The 12,717-nt window shown below is 43.2% G+C and overlaps 1 protein-coding gene across 1 annotated transcript in view; it reads right to left on the minus strand.

Moving 5' to 3' along the window:
- Positions 1-12,717, minus strand: part of NEK11 (NIMA related kinase 11) — a 265,196-nt gene that overhangs the window by 44,446 nt on the left and 208,033 nt on the right. The window contains exon 16 of the mRNA XM_055569707.1: positions 1,912-2,008. Coding sequence (XP_055425682.1) covers positions 1,912-2,008 — 97 coding nt within the window. The remainder of the gene's footprint in view (positions 1-1,911; positions 2,009-12,717) is intronic.

The raw sequence follows: 12,717 nt of genomic DNA on the forward strand, positions 1-12,717 counted from the left end.
CTCCCTGGGGACAAATGTCATTTATTGTTCTTTGAATTCCAACAGTTGCTGTCCACATGTTGGGGATGCAGCCAGTACATTACCACGTAGGGAAAGAACCCACAATTCCCATTTTTTTCTGGCTGTGGAAACAAACATCCTCAGAAGATCCTTAACTCTACAGCCTCAATTTCCTCTTGGCCTGTTCTGGAATGGTGTGGGGCTTTGTGATGTGGAATATAAGGGGATAACACATTATTCTGCCAGAGGAGCAGTACCATCCATGGGGGAGTAGCTCAAACTGTATCAGTGAGCCAGGAAGCACTTGGTCAAATTCAATCAAGCATAAAGAAGTGAACAACACACCAGGAATAAAATCACTGGAATGCAGCTTGGTTACTTTTTTTGTGCGGCAAAACTGCTTTTATTTTAATTATTTAAAGCATTTCATAATGTGCTAGGAAATGAGATATTGTGTCCTCTGCAAAAGTGATGAAGTCTTAGATCAAAACTCTAAGACTACAACACCACGTTATTAAATTTTAAGGGTGAAATAAGTGAGTTGCTTTTCTTGCCTTTGAAGATTATTGACTGGGAGATTAGCAAGCCTTCTCCATAATCTCCTCCCAGAAAGAACGAGTGGAAGGAAGGGCAGATGGGAAAGTTTCACCCAAATTCCCTCACTTCCAGATCCTGGGAATCTTTGGTGCCATGGTAACTGTGTTACTAGGTGACCACTCAGGTACAGGTAAGACTCAAAAACAACAGGCATCTAAACATATTATCAGCTCGAGGTTTGGAAACAATTTTAAGTACTTTTTTTCTCCTTTGTTTCCAAATATCAGCCTGGAGGGATAATGTGTTGTACTATAGAACAACATAAATGAAAATCAACTGAAAATAATTTTTATCAAACTTCCTAACTATTCAACCAGCACCCATGTAGGAAGTAGATTTTAGAGAGAAGTTTCTGAGTTGGAACATCTATAGGAGTGGTATACAAACCATACAGCCCACAGGCCAAAGCTAACCTTCTGTTTGTTTCTGTATATCTTGCGAGTTAAGAATTGTTTGAACATTTAAAAATGGTTGGAAAAAATCAAAGGAAGAATAATACCTAGTGACACCTAAAAATTATATCAAATTCAGACTGCAGTTTGAAAACAATATTTTACTAAAGTACAGCCATACTCAGTAATTCATATTGTCCATAGCTGCTTTTGTGTTACAAGAGCAGAGCTGTAATGGTAACAGAGATAACTGGCCCATGAAACCTAAAATATTCACCATGTAGCCCTTACAAAGAGAGTTTCCCGCCCTTGATCTGGAGATATGAGTTGCAGAGAAGTTAGATTAGGAGGCTGGGTCCCTTCCCTGCCGAGAAGTTTATATCAGGTGCTGTCATAGTTTGTTTAGTCTGCTACAACAAAGTAGCATGTGCTCCATGGCTTGCAAACAACAGACTTTTTTTCCTCACAGTTCTGGAGGCTGGGAAGTCCTAGAACAAGGGGCCAATGTGGCCCCCTTTTGGTGGAGGCCCTCTTCTGGGTCACAGCTAAGGGCCATGTCACATGGCAGAAGGGGCTGGGATCAATCTGGAGTCTCTTTTATAGTATGTCACTAATACCACACCTGAGGGCCCCACCCTCATGATTTAAGTACCTCTCCAAACCCCCACCTACTAATACCATCTCCTTTTGGGCTTAGGATTTCAACATATGAGTTTGAGGGGAAACATGTTCAGACCAGAGCTAGTGCCTCCCATGCAGATTCAGGCCTCTTCAGCTGAGCTACATACACTCCATTCATTGCTGCTTCTATAATAGAAAAGCACGGCTGTGGTCTCTGTGGTAGCCAAACAGGACAGCATCACATGACTGATATGTTCTCACACATTGCACTCTCTGAGGGGACGGGCCATAGGCTACTTACTCCCGCATGTGTTTCATCCTGGTCCTGGCCATTGCACTGTTGAAAATTGTTGGTTCTGAGGGTGTGTCTGGAGCTGAGCTGGTGACAGTCCTTGTGTCTGAAAATCAATGCACAGTCCTTACTGACTCCATCAGCACTTCAGCAACTTCAAGGCAACAGTCAAGGACAATCAGAAAACAAGCTATTTCACCTCTGCCACAAGGTAATGCCACATTCATTAGAGATAAATTCAATTATGACATGTCTATTAAAGAATTTATTCCAAATGACAAGATTATTTACAGTTTTAATATGTACAAGGAATTCCAGGACAAAGCCTCTTTCAGGAAGGATTATTTAAATAAATACCATTATTTTAAAGATGGCCTTTTTATACAGGGGGAAACCAATAGCCTTTGGCCACTATCTTTCAGAAGCTATGGAATTTGTTTTGATGCCTGAGGAATTTTTTCTAATAAGTTTAGTTTTCCCTTTATTTTAACCTCACATCTGAACATTAGCTTTTTTGCAGTGGAAGGTAAGATGCTGACCAGGGGGTAATCTGAAGTTTTGAACTTCAGCAGGATGGAGCAGAAGGCCAAAGTTAGGTTCAGGAGGTAAAGAGCTGTTAATGAAAGCTGCAGAGTTAGGAAATCTGTTGAGAGCCACAGTTTTTTTTTACTGATATACCTTGGAGGCTCTTACAGAACAGGTGAGAACTGGTAGGGAGAAATACTCTACCTACTGGAACAACATTGCTTCCATTAAGAAGCTAAGGCTGCCCCTAACTGAGGGGCTGGGTCATCAAAAGTCAGATCTTCATGTGGCCTGAGGGGGGTGGGCAGAGTCCTCTCTGTGTCTTCATCCCTCAGAGCCCCCACAAGGCGCCTCATCCCATCAGGAGAAAACTCTTGAGTCCTAAGATTCATTTAGGAACTATATCCATCCAGTGACTTTGTTAGACCAGGTACCCATTTTGTGCAACTCCTGCTTTCCCCTCATAACACACATGACTGTCTGCTTTTTGGACCAAACAAGGAAGTGAGGGCCAACTCCCATCTTGTGGGAGCAAAATTAGTACAGCTTTTTCCCTCTATTTTTAAATTAAAAAGACCAAATGCAAATTCTATTATTTTTTACCCCCACCTTCTTTGTATACTCCTCTGGGGGCACACAGCCCCACTTTGAACTTTGTGTTTTTACAGCCACCATCAAGATGAATATAATCTTGCTTCACTTTGTCAGAATCTCTGGTCTTTGCTCAGGCTCCATCCCTAGATGCGGAGTCACTGGTGAGAACTTTGTAAAGGGCGCATTACAATTAGCTAAGTAAACTGCATGTCCTGCCTAGTACTTCACAGGTAGGTACTAGGGCCTGATGGCTCCCTTTGCTCTCACTCAGGAGGCCACCCTCCAACTCTGAGAGAAACCCATCTCAGTCTCTGTTACCAGAGATGGCTTCACAGCAGCGTCCTCTCCCAACGGCTGTTTCTTCCCAGAAAAGGCTCTTGTGAGGGGGTGATGGGGGAGGCAGAGCGGTTCACTTCATATTCATGTTGGTTGCTTTTTATAACCATCTTTTCTAGAACCTAAGAAGTTACAAAAACAACAAGCACACCATGCCAAGTAACATGCAAGCGCAAAACCCAGTTCTGCCAAGGTAGAAAGGAAGGCTATGTTTCCCGTCTCACCCGGAGCAAGCTGGCAATTCTTAGGGCTTATGCAAGGAAAGGTCAGAGCAATTTCCCCAGAGCTGCAGCTTATTTTAATCTGGTTACTGCTCCCTTCAATAAGACCCTCAGCATCACGGGGAAAGATGCTAAGCCTTGAGCCCAAGAGTAGAGGTTGGGGCAAAGAGAATTTCAAGCAACAGTCTTGGCAAAGCTTGGTGCTCAGAGCAACTCTTTTCACGGCGTTTCCTATTCACCAGCCTTTCTCCTTCCACTTTCCAACATGAATAGTAGTTGTTTTACATCTAAGAAAAGGACAACATGTTCAGCAACCACAATAAAGAACAACTGGGCCGAGTCACAGGCTTCCTCTAATAGGTGGTCACGGAGTCTTGGAGTATATTCTAGACCACTGCTTCTCAAACTCAAGTGTGATTCGAATCAGCTAGGGATCCTGTTAAAATGCAGATTCTGACTTAGTATGTGTGGGTAGGGCCTGAGATTCTGCTAGGCCCTATCCACATGTTTCTAATATGCTCTCAGGTGATACCAGTACTGCTGGACGTGGGACCACATTTTGAGTAGAAGATGTGACAAGCTAGCTATTAATTCGTGGGGTCCAGTGCTATCTGACAATGCAGGACTCTTTGTTTAAAAAGCAGGAGAAAAGCTGGTTTCTTTTTCTCCATTTATATAGGGACCTGTCCTGGTGTTTTTTACTGGATATTTATTTCATGTCATCTTCCCTTGGGAACTGGGCTAGCTATTCTCAAGAAGAGTGAAAACCTTCACAAAGACCCAAAGGCCCCCTGATTCCAGCCCTCCAGAAGTCATGTCTGGCCTCCCTTTCCCCGACCCCAGCAGAGGTGGCAGTGGTGGGGGAGGGCAGTGTTGAGGAGGAGGTGTTGTTCAGAGGACTCTCTCCAGGGAGGAGGCCCCAGAGGAGGCTTCAAGACCCTGCCATATGTCCCACTGTCTCAGCAGACTTTATTCATAAAACATAAATTCAAAAATAAAATTATTAGGAATTCATTAAAACCCCTCCTGAGCCTGGAGCCCTGTGTTGGTTGCATGCCCATAAAGTTCTGGTTCCAAAGGTCTGCTGTCTTGATGTTTTTTAAAAAACAATGAATCCTCAATCCCTAGGTTGATTTTTTTAATTATTCTTCTTTGTTAATTTCAACAGCGTTTTCATGCACTTGCACACAGCATGTACATGTGAGATGCCCACACCATGTCGGAGGCTCTCATGGCAGCACGGATCGGGAACTCTATACTCTCACCTCTCCCAGGGCTCCGGGATCCACAGCCTGGGGGCTCAGCCTCTCCTGAGTCTGTCCCTTTCTGATCTACCTTTGATGGGTCCTCACCTTTGATTCATCTTCAGCTTTTTCTAAAAACAGTGGATCCTGACAAGGAGCATGGCTTAGACATCACTCTTCTTCTTTCAGGGTTTCTAAGACTGAAGAATGTCCACCAAACAGAGTTTATACCTACAGTGATTTTTTCAAAGAGGATATGTGCACAGTGAGGGTAGATTTTAGAGAAAACTCCAACCACTCCATCCTTCCTGTGGGACGTTCTGAAGGTACTTGGTCCTGTGTACTCTGAGAAAAGTCCTGAGGGGTGTGCTACGTGGCTGAGACCCAGGGGGTCTTCGAGATTGCAGCCAGAGAGCAGCAGCAGATCAGTTGGCATCCATGCCCTGCCTCTTCCACCCACTCCCTGCCTGGGCTGTGTGCTCTGGAGGAGGGACTTAAGAAAGTGAAAATGTCAGTCATTCAGTCATGTCTGACTCTGTGTGACCCCATGGACTGTAGCCTGCCGGCTCCTTTGTCCATGGGATTTCCTAGGCAAGAATACTGGAGTGGGTTGCCATTCCTCCTCCGGGGGATCTTCCCGACACGTCTCCTACATTGCAGGCAGATTCTTTACCACTGGGCCACCTGGGAAGCCCCTCATTCAGTAGAACAAAGAGCCAAATGTGCAATGATTCCTTTGGGCCCTTTTGCAGAAGGGAGCATTTTCTGGCTGTCCTTAGTAAACCAGAATACCGTGTTTGCTGTCCTGAGTTCAGTCTGCTCTTCTCAAAACAGAAAACTCAAATAATTCTATGCAAATTCATTCCAATTCATCAAGGACAACAATAGCACCGACAATAATGACTAAACCTTTTTTGGTGAATAAGTGCCGTGCCCTGGGCATCATCTCATGGGAGGTTCCCAGGAGGTAGGTACATTTTTTCAATGAGGAAATCAAGGTGTAAGATATTCAGTTCCCACAATGAATACCCTATGCAGCTGGGGCTTGACACCAGGCCTAGAGTCTGCTCAGCCACGTTTAAAAGTCCCAGAGGGAATACCCACTTCATGGTGACCACTGTGCTGGGAGTCAGCCAAGGTGCTCCTTGCCATGTTTTACTTTCCAGGACTCTTCACTCCTTCTCCACGTCCCTGCCCTTTTCAACTAGTTACTGACTCCCTGACCACAGAGATTATGTCCTGTTCATCTTTTTTTGAACTTCTTATTCTAAGTGTACAACTCAACGGTGTTAGTACATTCATGATGTGCTACCATTACTACTATCTCCAAAACTCTTTCATCACTCCAAACAGAAACTCTGTAACCATTCAACAATAACTCGCTATTCCTCCCCTCCCTAATCCCTTGATGATATCTAAAGTACTTTCTGTGTCTGTGAATTTTACTGTTCTAAATAACTCATAGAAGTGGCACACAATATGTGTCCTTTTATGCCTGGCTTATTTCACTGAGCATCATGTTTTCAAGCTCATTCACATTGTAGCCTGTGTCAGGACCTCCTTTCTTATGGATGAATAATATTCCAGTGTGTATGTATATATATATATATATGTGTATATATATATATATATATTCATTCAATGGTTATTCATTCAACAGTTGGACAGTTGGGTTGTTTCCACAACAAAAGATAAATGAACAAACAAAATGAGTGTTATGACTAATGCTGCTGTAGGTAGTTTTACAGAGGTCCTTTGTCAGGTTTAGGAAATTCCTTTGTATTCCTACTTTGGTGACTGTTTTTATCAAGAAAGGGAGTTAGATTTTGTCAAATGCTTTCTTGCATCTATTGAGATGGTCATATAGTTTTTGTCCTTTAGTCTATGTCCTTTAGTCTATGTATTACATGAACCGATTTTCTGATGTAGAACTCTCCTTGCAGTCCCGAGATAAATCTCAACTGGCCATTCTATATAATCCTTAAAATCCATTATTTTTTAAAATTGCTGTGTTGGTTTGCTAATATTTTGTTGATGATTTTTGCATATATAGCCATAATGAATATTGGTCCAGTTTGTTATTTTTTCTTGTGATGTCTTTGGTTTTAGTATCAAACAAGAGCCTCACAGAATGAGTTGGGCAATGTTCTATTGTATTCTGTTTTTTAGACGAGTTTGTGAAACTGGTATTAATTCCTCTTTGAATGTTTAGTGGAATTCACGAGTGAAGCAGTGTGGGCCTGGTGTTTTCTTTGTTGAAAGTTTTAAAATGACTAATTTGACTTACTTGTTATACGCCTATTCAGATTTTTTTCTCGAGTCAGTTTCAGTAATTTGCATCTTTCTAGAAATTTGTTCTTTTATCTGATTTATCTAATTTTTTGCCCTTTGTAATTTATCCTTGTAATTTCTTTAAAGTTGGTAGCAATGTCTCCTTTTCCATTCCTGATTTCTTAACTGTCTTTCTTAAAGATTGACCAATGTTTTAAACCTTTTCAAAGGGACAATTTTTGGTCTCATTGATGTCTTCTATTGTTTTTCTCTTCTTTATTTCATTTATTTCCACTGCAGCCTTTACTATTTCCTCCCTTTTGCTCGCTTTGGGTTTCATTTACTCAAGTTTTTAAGTTCCATAAGGTAAAGTATTTATTTTAGAAGTTCAATAGGTAGGAATTAAAATCAAAGTACCAGGCTTCAGGTTTGGGGACCACAGTCATCATTCTGTCTCTAACATCACAAGCAGCATGGTCCTCCAGTCATCTCCCTGGGCTTCAGTTTCCTCACTGTATATTTAAGTGTTTCATTAGACTAAGGGCCTTCTTTCAATTCAAACATTCTATGACCTGTAAGACATATCCCCAGACCTCCAGGGTTATAGACTTTAATTGGGAAGGTAACACAGCAACAAAGATGAAGAGCAATCAAAGGGATCAAATATGAAGAGACAGATGGCTGTCTGGACCAACAATGAAAGTTACAGGCTTTACTGAACATCAAGCACCATCATTCCGGAGTCACTCCCCACCTGGGAAATGTCGGCTGGTGAGGCTTGATACCACCCCACGGGAGTGTTTTGACAATGAGATGAAACAAAATGATCTGAAGAGACATCAAGCAACTAGAAGCTGTGTTTCTTAAGAATGCACAGCACCACTCATGATAGTATTGTCAGGATCCCTCCTACTTCTATGATCTCTCTTAAATAGCAAAGCTATTTTCCCTGCAGAAGTGACAGCTTGATGATCCTGACATTTCACCAGGAGAGATTCTTCTCTCATTTCTTCCAAAGTTTCCCTTTATTCATTCCAGTTGCTGGATGAATGACCTTGATTATAAAACAAAAACCTGCATTTGCACTTCCTGCAGAACAACCTACCACATGGGTGATGAGCTGATGCAGGCACCGCAGGGTTGGATATTTTGGCAAACGAGCTCTCCCTTAAGTTCCTGGGACACTGCTTAGTCAGGAATCCTCACAGACGCTGTCCTTGGTGCTCAGCATGTTTAGAATACTTCTCATCTCATCTCCTTCAACCTCTCTCTTTCTCTCATTTGCCCACAGAATACTCAGGGTGTCCTTGACAGACACACTTCTCTGCCCAGATTACTGCAAATGTACAGCTTCATGGCCCACAATTTCTTTCTCCTCCAGGACACTGTGAGAGCAGTTCCACTTACTGAGAAGCTTAGCTGACCGACATCTTTGTGGACACCTTTCCTTGAGTATCTCCCATGATGATACTGGACCTCAGGGTGTCGATACAATGGGCTAAGAATCTTTGAAGCAGGGTGGTCCCTGCCTTCACTGTGTTATCCCAAAACCCAGAGGTGGAGTTGTAGTGCCCAAATTTCCTTTCCAGGAAAGACGTGTTACCCAGCTGGTGGGAGTGGGGGACACAGACAGATTGCAGCCGCCATCCCTGCAGAAGCGGCCTCAGTGGCAAAGCCACAATGCCCAGAGTTATGCCCTTCCTATGTGCCCCTGACATGAAACAACTCATCATGGTTGAGGTAGAAAGCCTGATCATTTTGTCTTGCACAGACAACCTGAGTTCTGACCCCCACAAGGGTTCAAGTAAGGCTTGTCAGGCCTGCATCACTTTGCAGCTTCTCCTCCGCCTTATCCTGCTTCCCTTCCTTCCTGTCCACGGAGGCCCATCCGGAATAATGTCCTCCCACCGAGCTCCATGTCAGAGGCTTCTTCCCAAAGAACCCATGACATGTGGGGAGGGGGGCTGGCGGACAGGGGGCATGCAGGTAGTTGTCTTGAAGCCCTCAACACAGTGAGTATTTGATGAGTGATAATAAAAATGACAGTGTAACCTCCCCCAGCCCCATCACCATCCCCAGCTCTCTCAGAGAACTGTTTCTATAGGAACAGGGCAGAAGTCAGCAGCTAAGGAAGTTGTTGCCAACCCTGCAGCAGCAGCTGAGTCCCAGCCAAACCCCAGGAGGAGGCTGGAGAAGAAAGCAGACAGGCGGAAGGGAAGAAGATGGCCCAAGAGAGAACCACCTCCAGATGTTTCCAGTAGCAAGGGAGCCCGGGCACATTAGGATGTGTGCGTGAGCTGCCTTAGGCAACTGCGGTCTGGGTCCTGACTCTATGATGTTTGATCAGTTACAAAACTTCTGTGACTCAGTTTCCTCACCTGTACAAAAAAAAATCTGCATTTTGGGGCTTTAGCAAAGCCTGAATGTGATGATCTATATGAAAGTATGTTGCTGTCAGTACATGTATGCTGCCTCCCTGGCCCCCAGGGTCCTCACCCCACTGCTTTGCACAGGGCAGTTTCTCAATAAATAAATAGCATCCCACCACCTCTACCAAAATTAATTAATTGGAAAAAAAGTGGGCCAGCTTGGAGAGGAAAACTGCTACTCACAGGGGAGATGATAAATACCAGAAGAGAGGAAATAAACTTTCTATTTTTATTACATAGTTATTTCACACAACAAATATTCAACAGAATTGCATGGAAGATTAAAAACAACAGGAGTTCAGGGGTTTGCAAATGGTCATTTTCTTTTGAATACATCAGAAGAGGCCTCTAAGAATAGTACCTTTCAACTTAAAAAATAAATAAATAAAAGAGGGAGTGTCTATTTTAGGATTGAGGCAGAGCAATTAAATGTGCCATCAGGGTAAGAGGTTTGTGGAGGCCAGACCCTAACTTTTTCAGCTGTGCTTACCTTGAGGAGACAGTAGCCAGCGTTTGGGAGTTTCATTATTCTGGGGTGCTTACATGGAGAATCAGCTTTAGAAACAAAATCTGTTTTTCTGTAACAGAAGATTGAGCTGGCTTTCAAACTGACTCAAATGTTTAAGGTAAGTACATCAGCACTCCCCTCTTCTTTCAACAGAAAAGAATCACAGAGGTCATCCATGGTCATTGTGGATAAATTAGAAAACACGGAAGGGAAAAGTCCCTCAGAGAAACATTAGTATCACTGTGGTATTTCTTGTGTGTGCGTGTGTATGTATCAACTATAGTTTATTTCTTAACACTCTCATGCCAATGAATATGTAACTACATCATCATTTTTAATAAACTGAGAAGAACTTCTTTATTCTAGAAGACATATTAGCCCTTACTGCTAGGCATTTATTTTGATTCTCAGTTTTTACTATTGTAAACCACACTGCCCTGAGAATCTTTGTATATATTTCTCTTTACACACAATTCTGATTATTCCTTTAAGATAAATCCCTAGACACAGACTTGCTGGGTCAAAAAATATTTTAATCTTTCAGGTTAGTTTAACCTAGATGTTGAAAGCCAAACTTATTCTAGGTTGTAATTAACACTGTTTTCAAGAGGGTCACAAATACATTAAAGATGCAATGTGAGGCACCTTTAGTAAAAACTTCATTCAATTTATGAAAATCTAAAAATCGAATATAAGCATTTTCTTTATAAAGCCTTAGCTGGAAGTGAGAGCCCAGTGGTTCTCAAAGTCTCTGAACCAGCAGTATCAGTATCATGTGGGAAAATGTTAGAGATGCAGATTTCTGGGGCCCACACATGCCTGTTGAATCAGAATCTCTAGGGGTGGTACCCAGCGATCAGGTTCTCATGCGGAGTTCATCACTTCCTGCCTGGAGTTCTTGTTATTTGGTCTAGAGATAACGATAAACCCAGAAGTTCCCTGAAAACATGAAGTGTGTCTGATATTGCTCTGTGAGCCCTATGATGGTTCATGTCAGAAAATACTTGATAGATGTGTCATCATTTGTAACGCAGGCTTATATTTCCAACTTTTCACATAAATAGACTAACAGAACTTTTAAATGAACTGGATAAGAAATCCTCTACCCTGAAAAATGGGTGGACAGTCTTCTGTCAGTGACACAGCTTTATTGACCCAACCAGAGTGGCCTCAAAAAGCAACTGGCCTGGTGCATAATCAGTGTTGATACAATAGCTTGACACTGCCCCCTTGAGAATGAGCTGCGACTAAAGTTCAAATGGCCAGGATGACTTGTCATTCACTGGGCCTCTAACACCCACCTCTCTCTGGAAGGCACTTCGATGGCCATCTGTGCCGCCTGCACACACACCCAGGAGCATCACTGAGCCTCTTCTGGGGCCAAGACGGATGACAAGAGACCGTGTCCCTTTCACCCTTTCTAAGCTGATGGTGTGGAATTCAAGTCTCAGCTGGAGACTCAGCTGAGCAGATTCAGGACCAAGTTTTCTGCTTCTGCAGGTAGGCATTTCATGGAGTCTATCTCCAGCTGGCACTGCTATTGGCGTCTATTCAGGAGAGCACGCGGGACAGCTTCTTACCTTTCCATACAGCATCAATCCTGACAACTGCTGCCGAAGCAAACAGCTTCTTCTGCAGTCAGCAGCACAGAAAAGAACTGAAGAATACCCCGTCTCCCCCCGTTGCTGATCACCTACTCCTGTGAAAGACAAAAAAGGGGCTGTATCCACAGGACACTGCCCAGGCCATCTCTCCTCCACATATCTAGGCACTTTTAAGGTCTAGCCTTATCGTTACTGCAGTACACAGTCATTATTATTCTAGACTTTACATTCCCCCTTCCTGTGTAGGAGAATCCTCTTCTTCATGAGACAGAGTCCAGCACCCACAAAAGCAGCATTAAATGCCAGAAGGTCACTTCCCAGCCTCCGCGCCATCAGGGAGCAGGCACACGGCCAGCCTCTGAGGTGCTCCCCAGACTTACTATCAGAAGTTGCATGGAGGAGTGGAGCTTGAGGAGGCCATGCAGACAGGGGTGGGGCTCCAGCCAGGGGCAGCCTGGCAGCCACGCTCCATGACCATCATTTGTAGCCTTGAGGATGTTCAAGCTGCCCTAAGGAGCCGCATGTGGAGGGGAGCTGAGGCCCCAGGCAACTTGCAGTGCTAGTGAGTGAGTGAGTGAGTTGCCAAGAGGTGTCCTCCAGCTCCAGTCAAGTCTTCCCATGATCGCTGTCCTAAGGACATCTGACTACAACCTCGAGGAAGACCCTGAACCAGCACTCCACAGCCAAGTGGCCCCTGGATTCACGATCCACAGAAACCACGAGAGGTACAGAGGACTATTGCTGTTTTCTGCCAGTGTGTTTCTGAGTAGTTGTTAATGCAGCCACAGTTTAAGCACCAAGTTTTTACAGAGGGTCAGGATAAGAAACTAATATATGAGAATGTTTCTGTTTCATGTTTGCTATAGAACTATGTTGCTAAGTTTTTGTAAAGACCTTAATAGACATCTACATTTTGTAGATGTCCTTTGGAGATGGATAAAAAATCTTAATTTTTTTTATTAAAAAAGAATTGAAAAAATTCATGTGAGAAAACGCATGTCAGAGGATAGGAATATTTGAAAAAATATGAAAATTAGAAGATGAATGTCTTATCAGACATTAAAACATTCCATAAAGGCAGTG

This window comes from Bubalus kerabau, chromosome 2 (genome assembly GCF_029407905.1).
Source record: "Bubalus kerabau isolate K-KA32 ecotype Philippines breed swamp buffalo chromosome 2, PCC_UOA_SB_1v2, whole genome shotgun sequence".
NCBI lineage: Eukaryota > Metazoa > Chordata > Mammalia > Artiodactyla > Bovidae > Bubalus > Bubalus kerabau.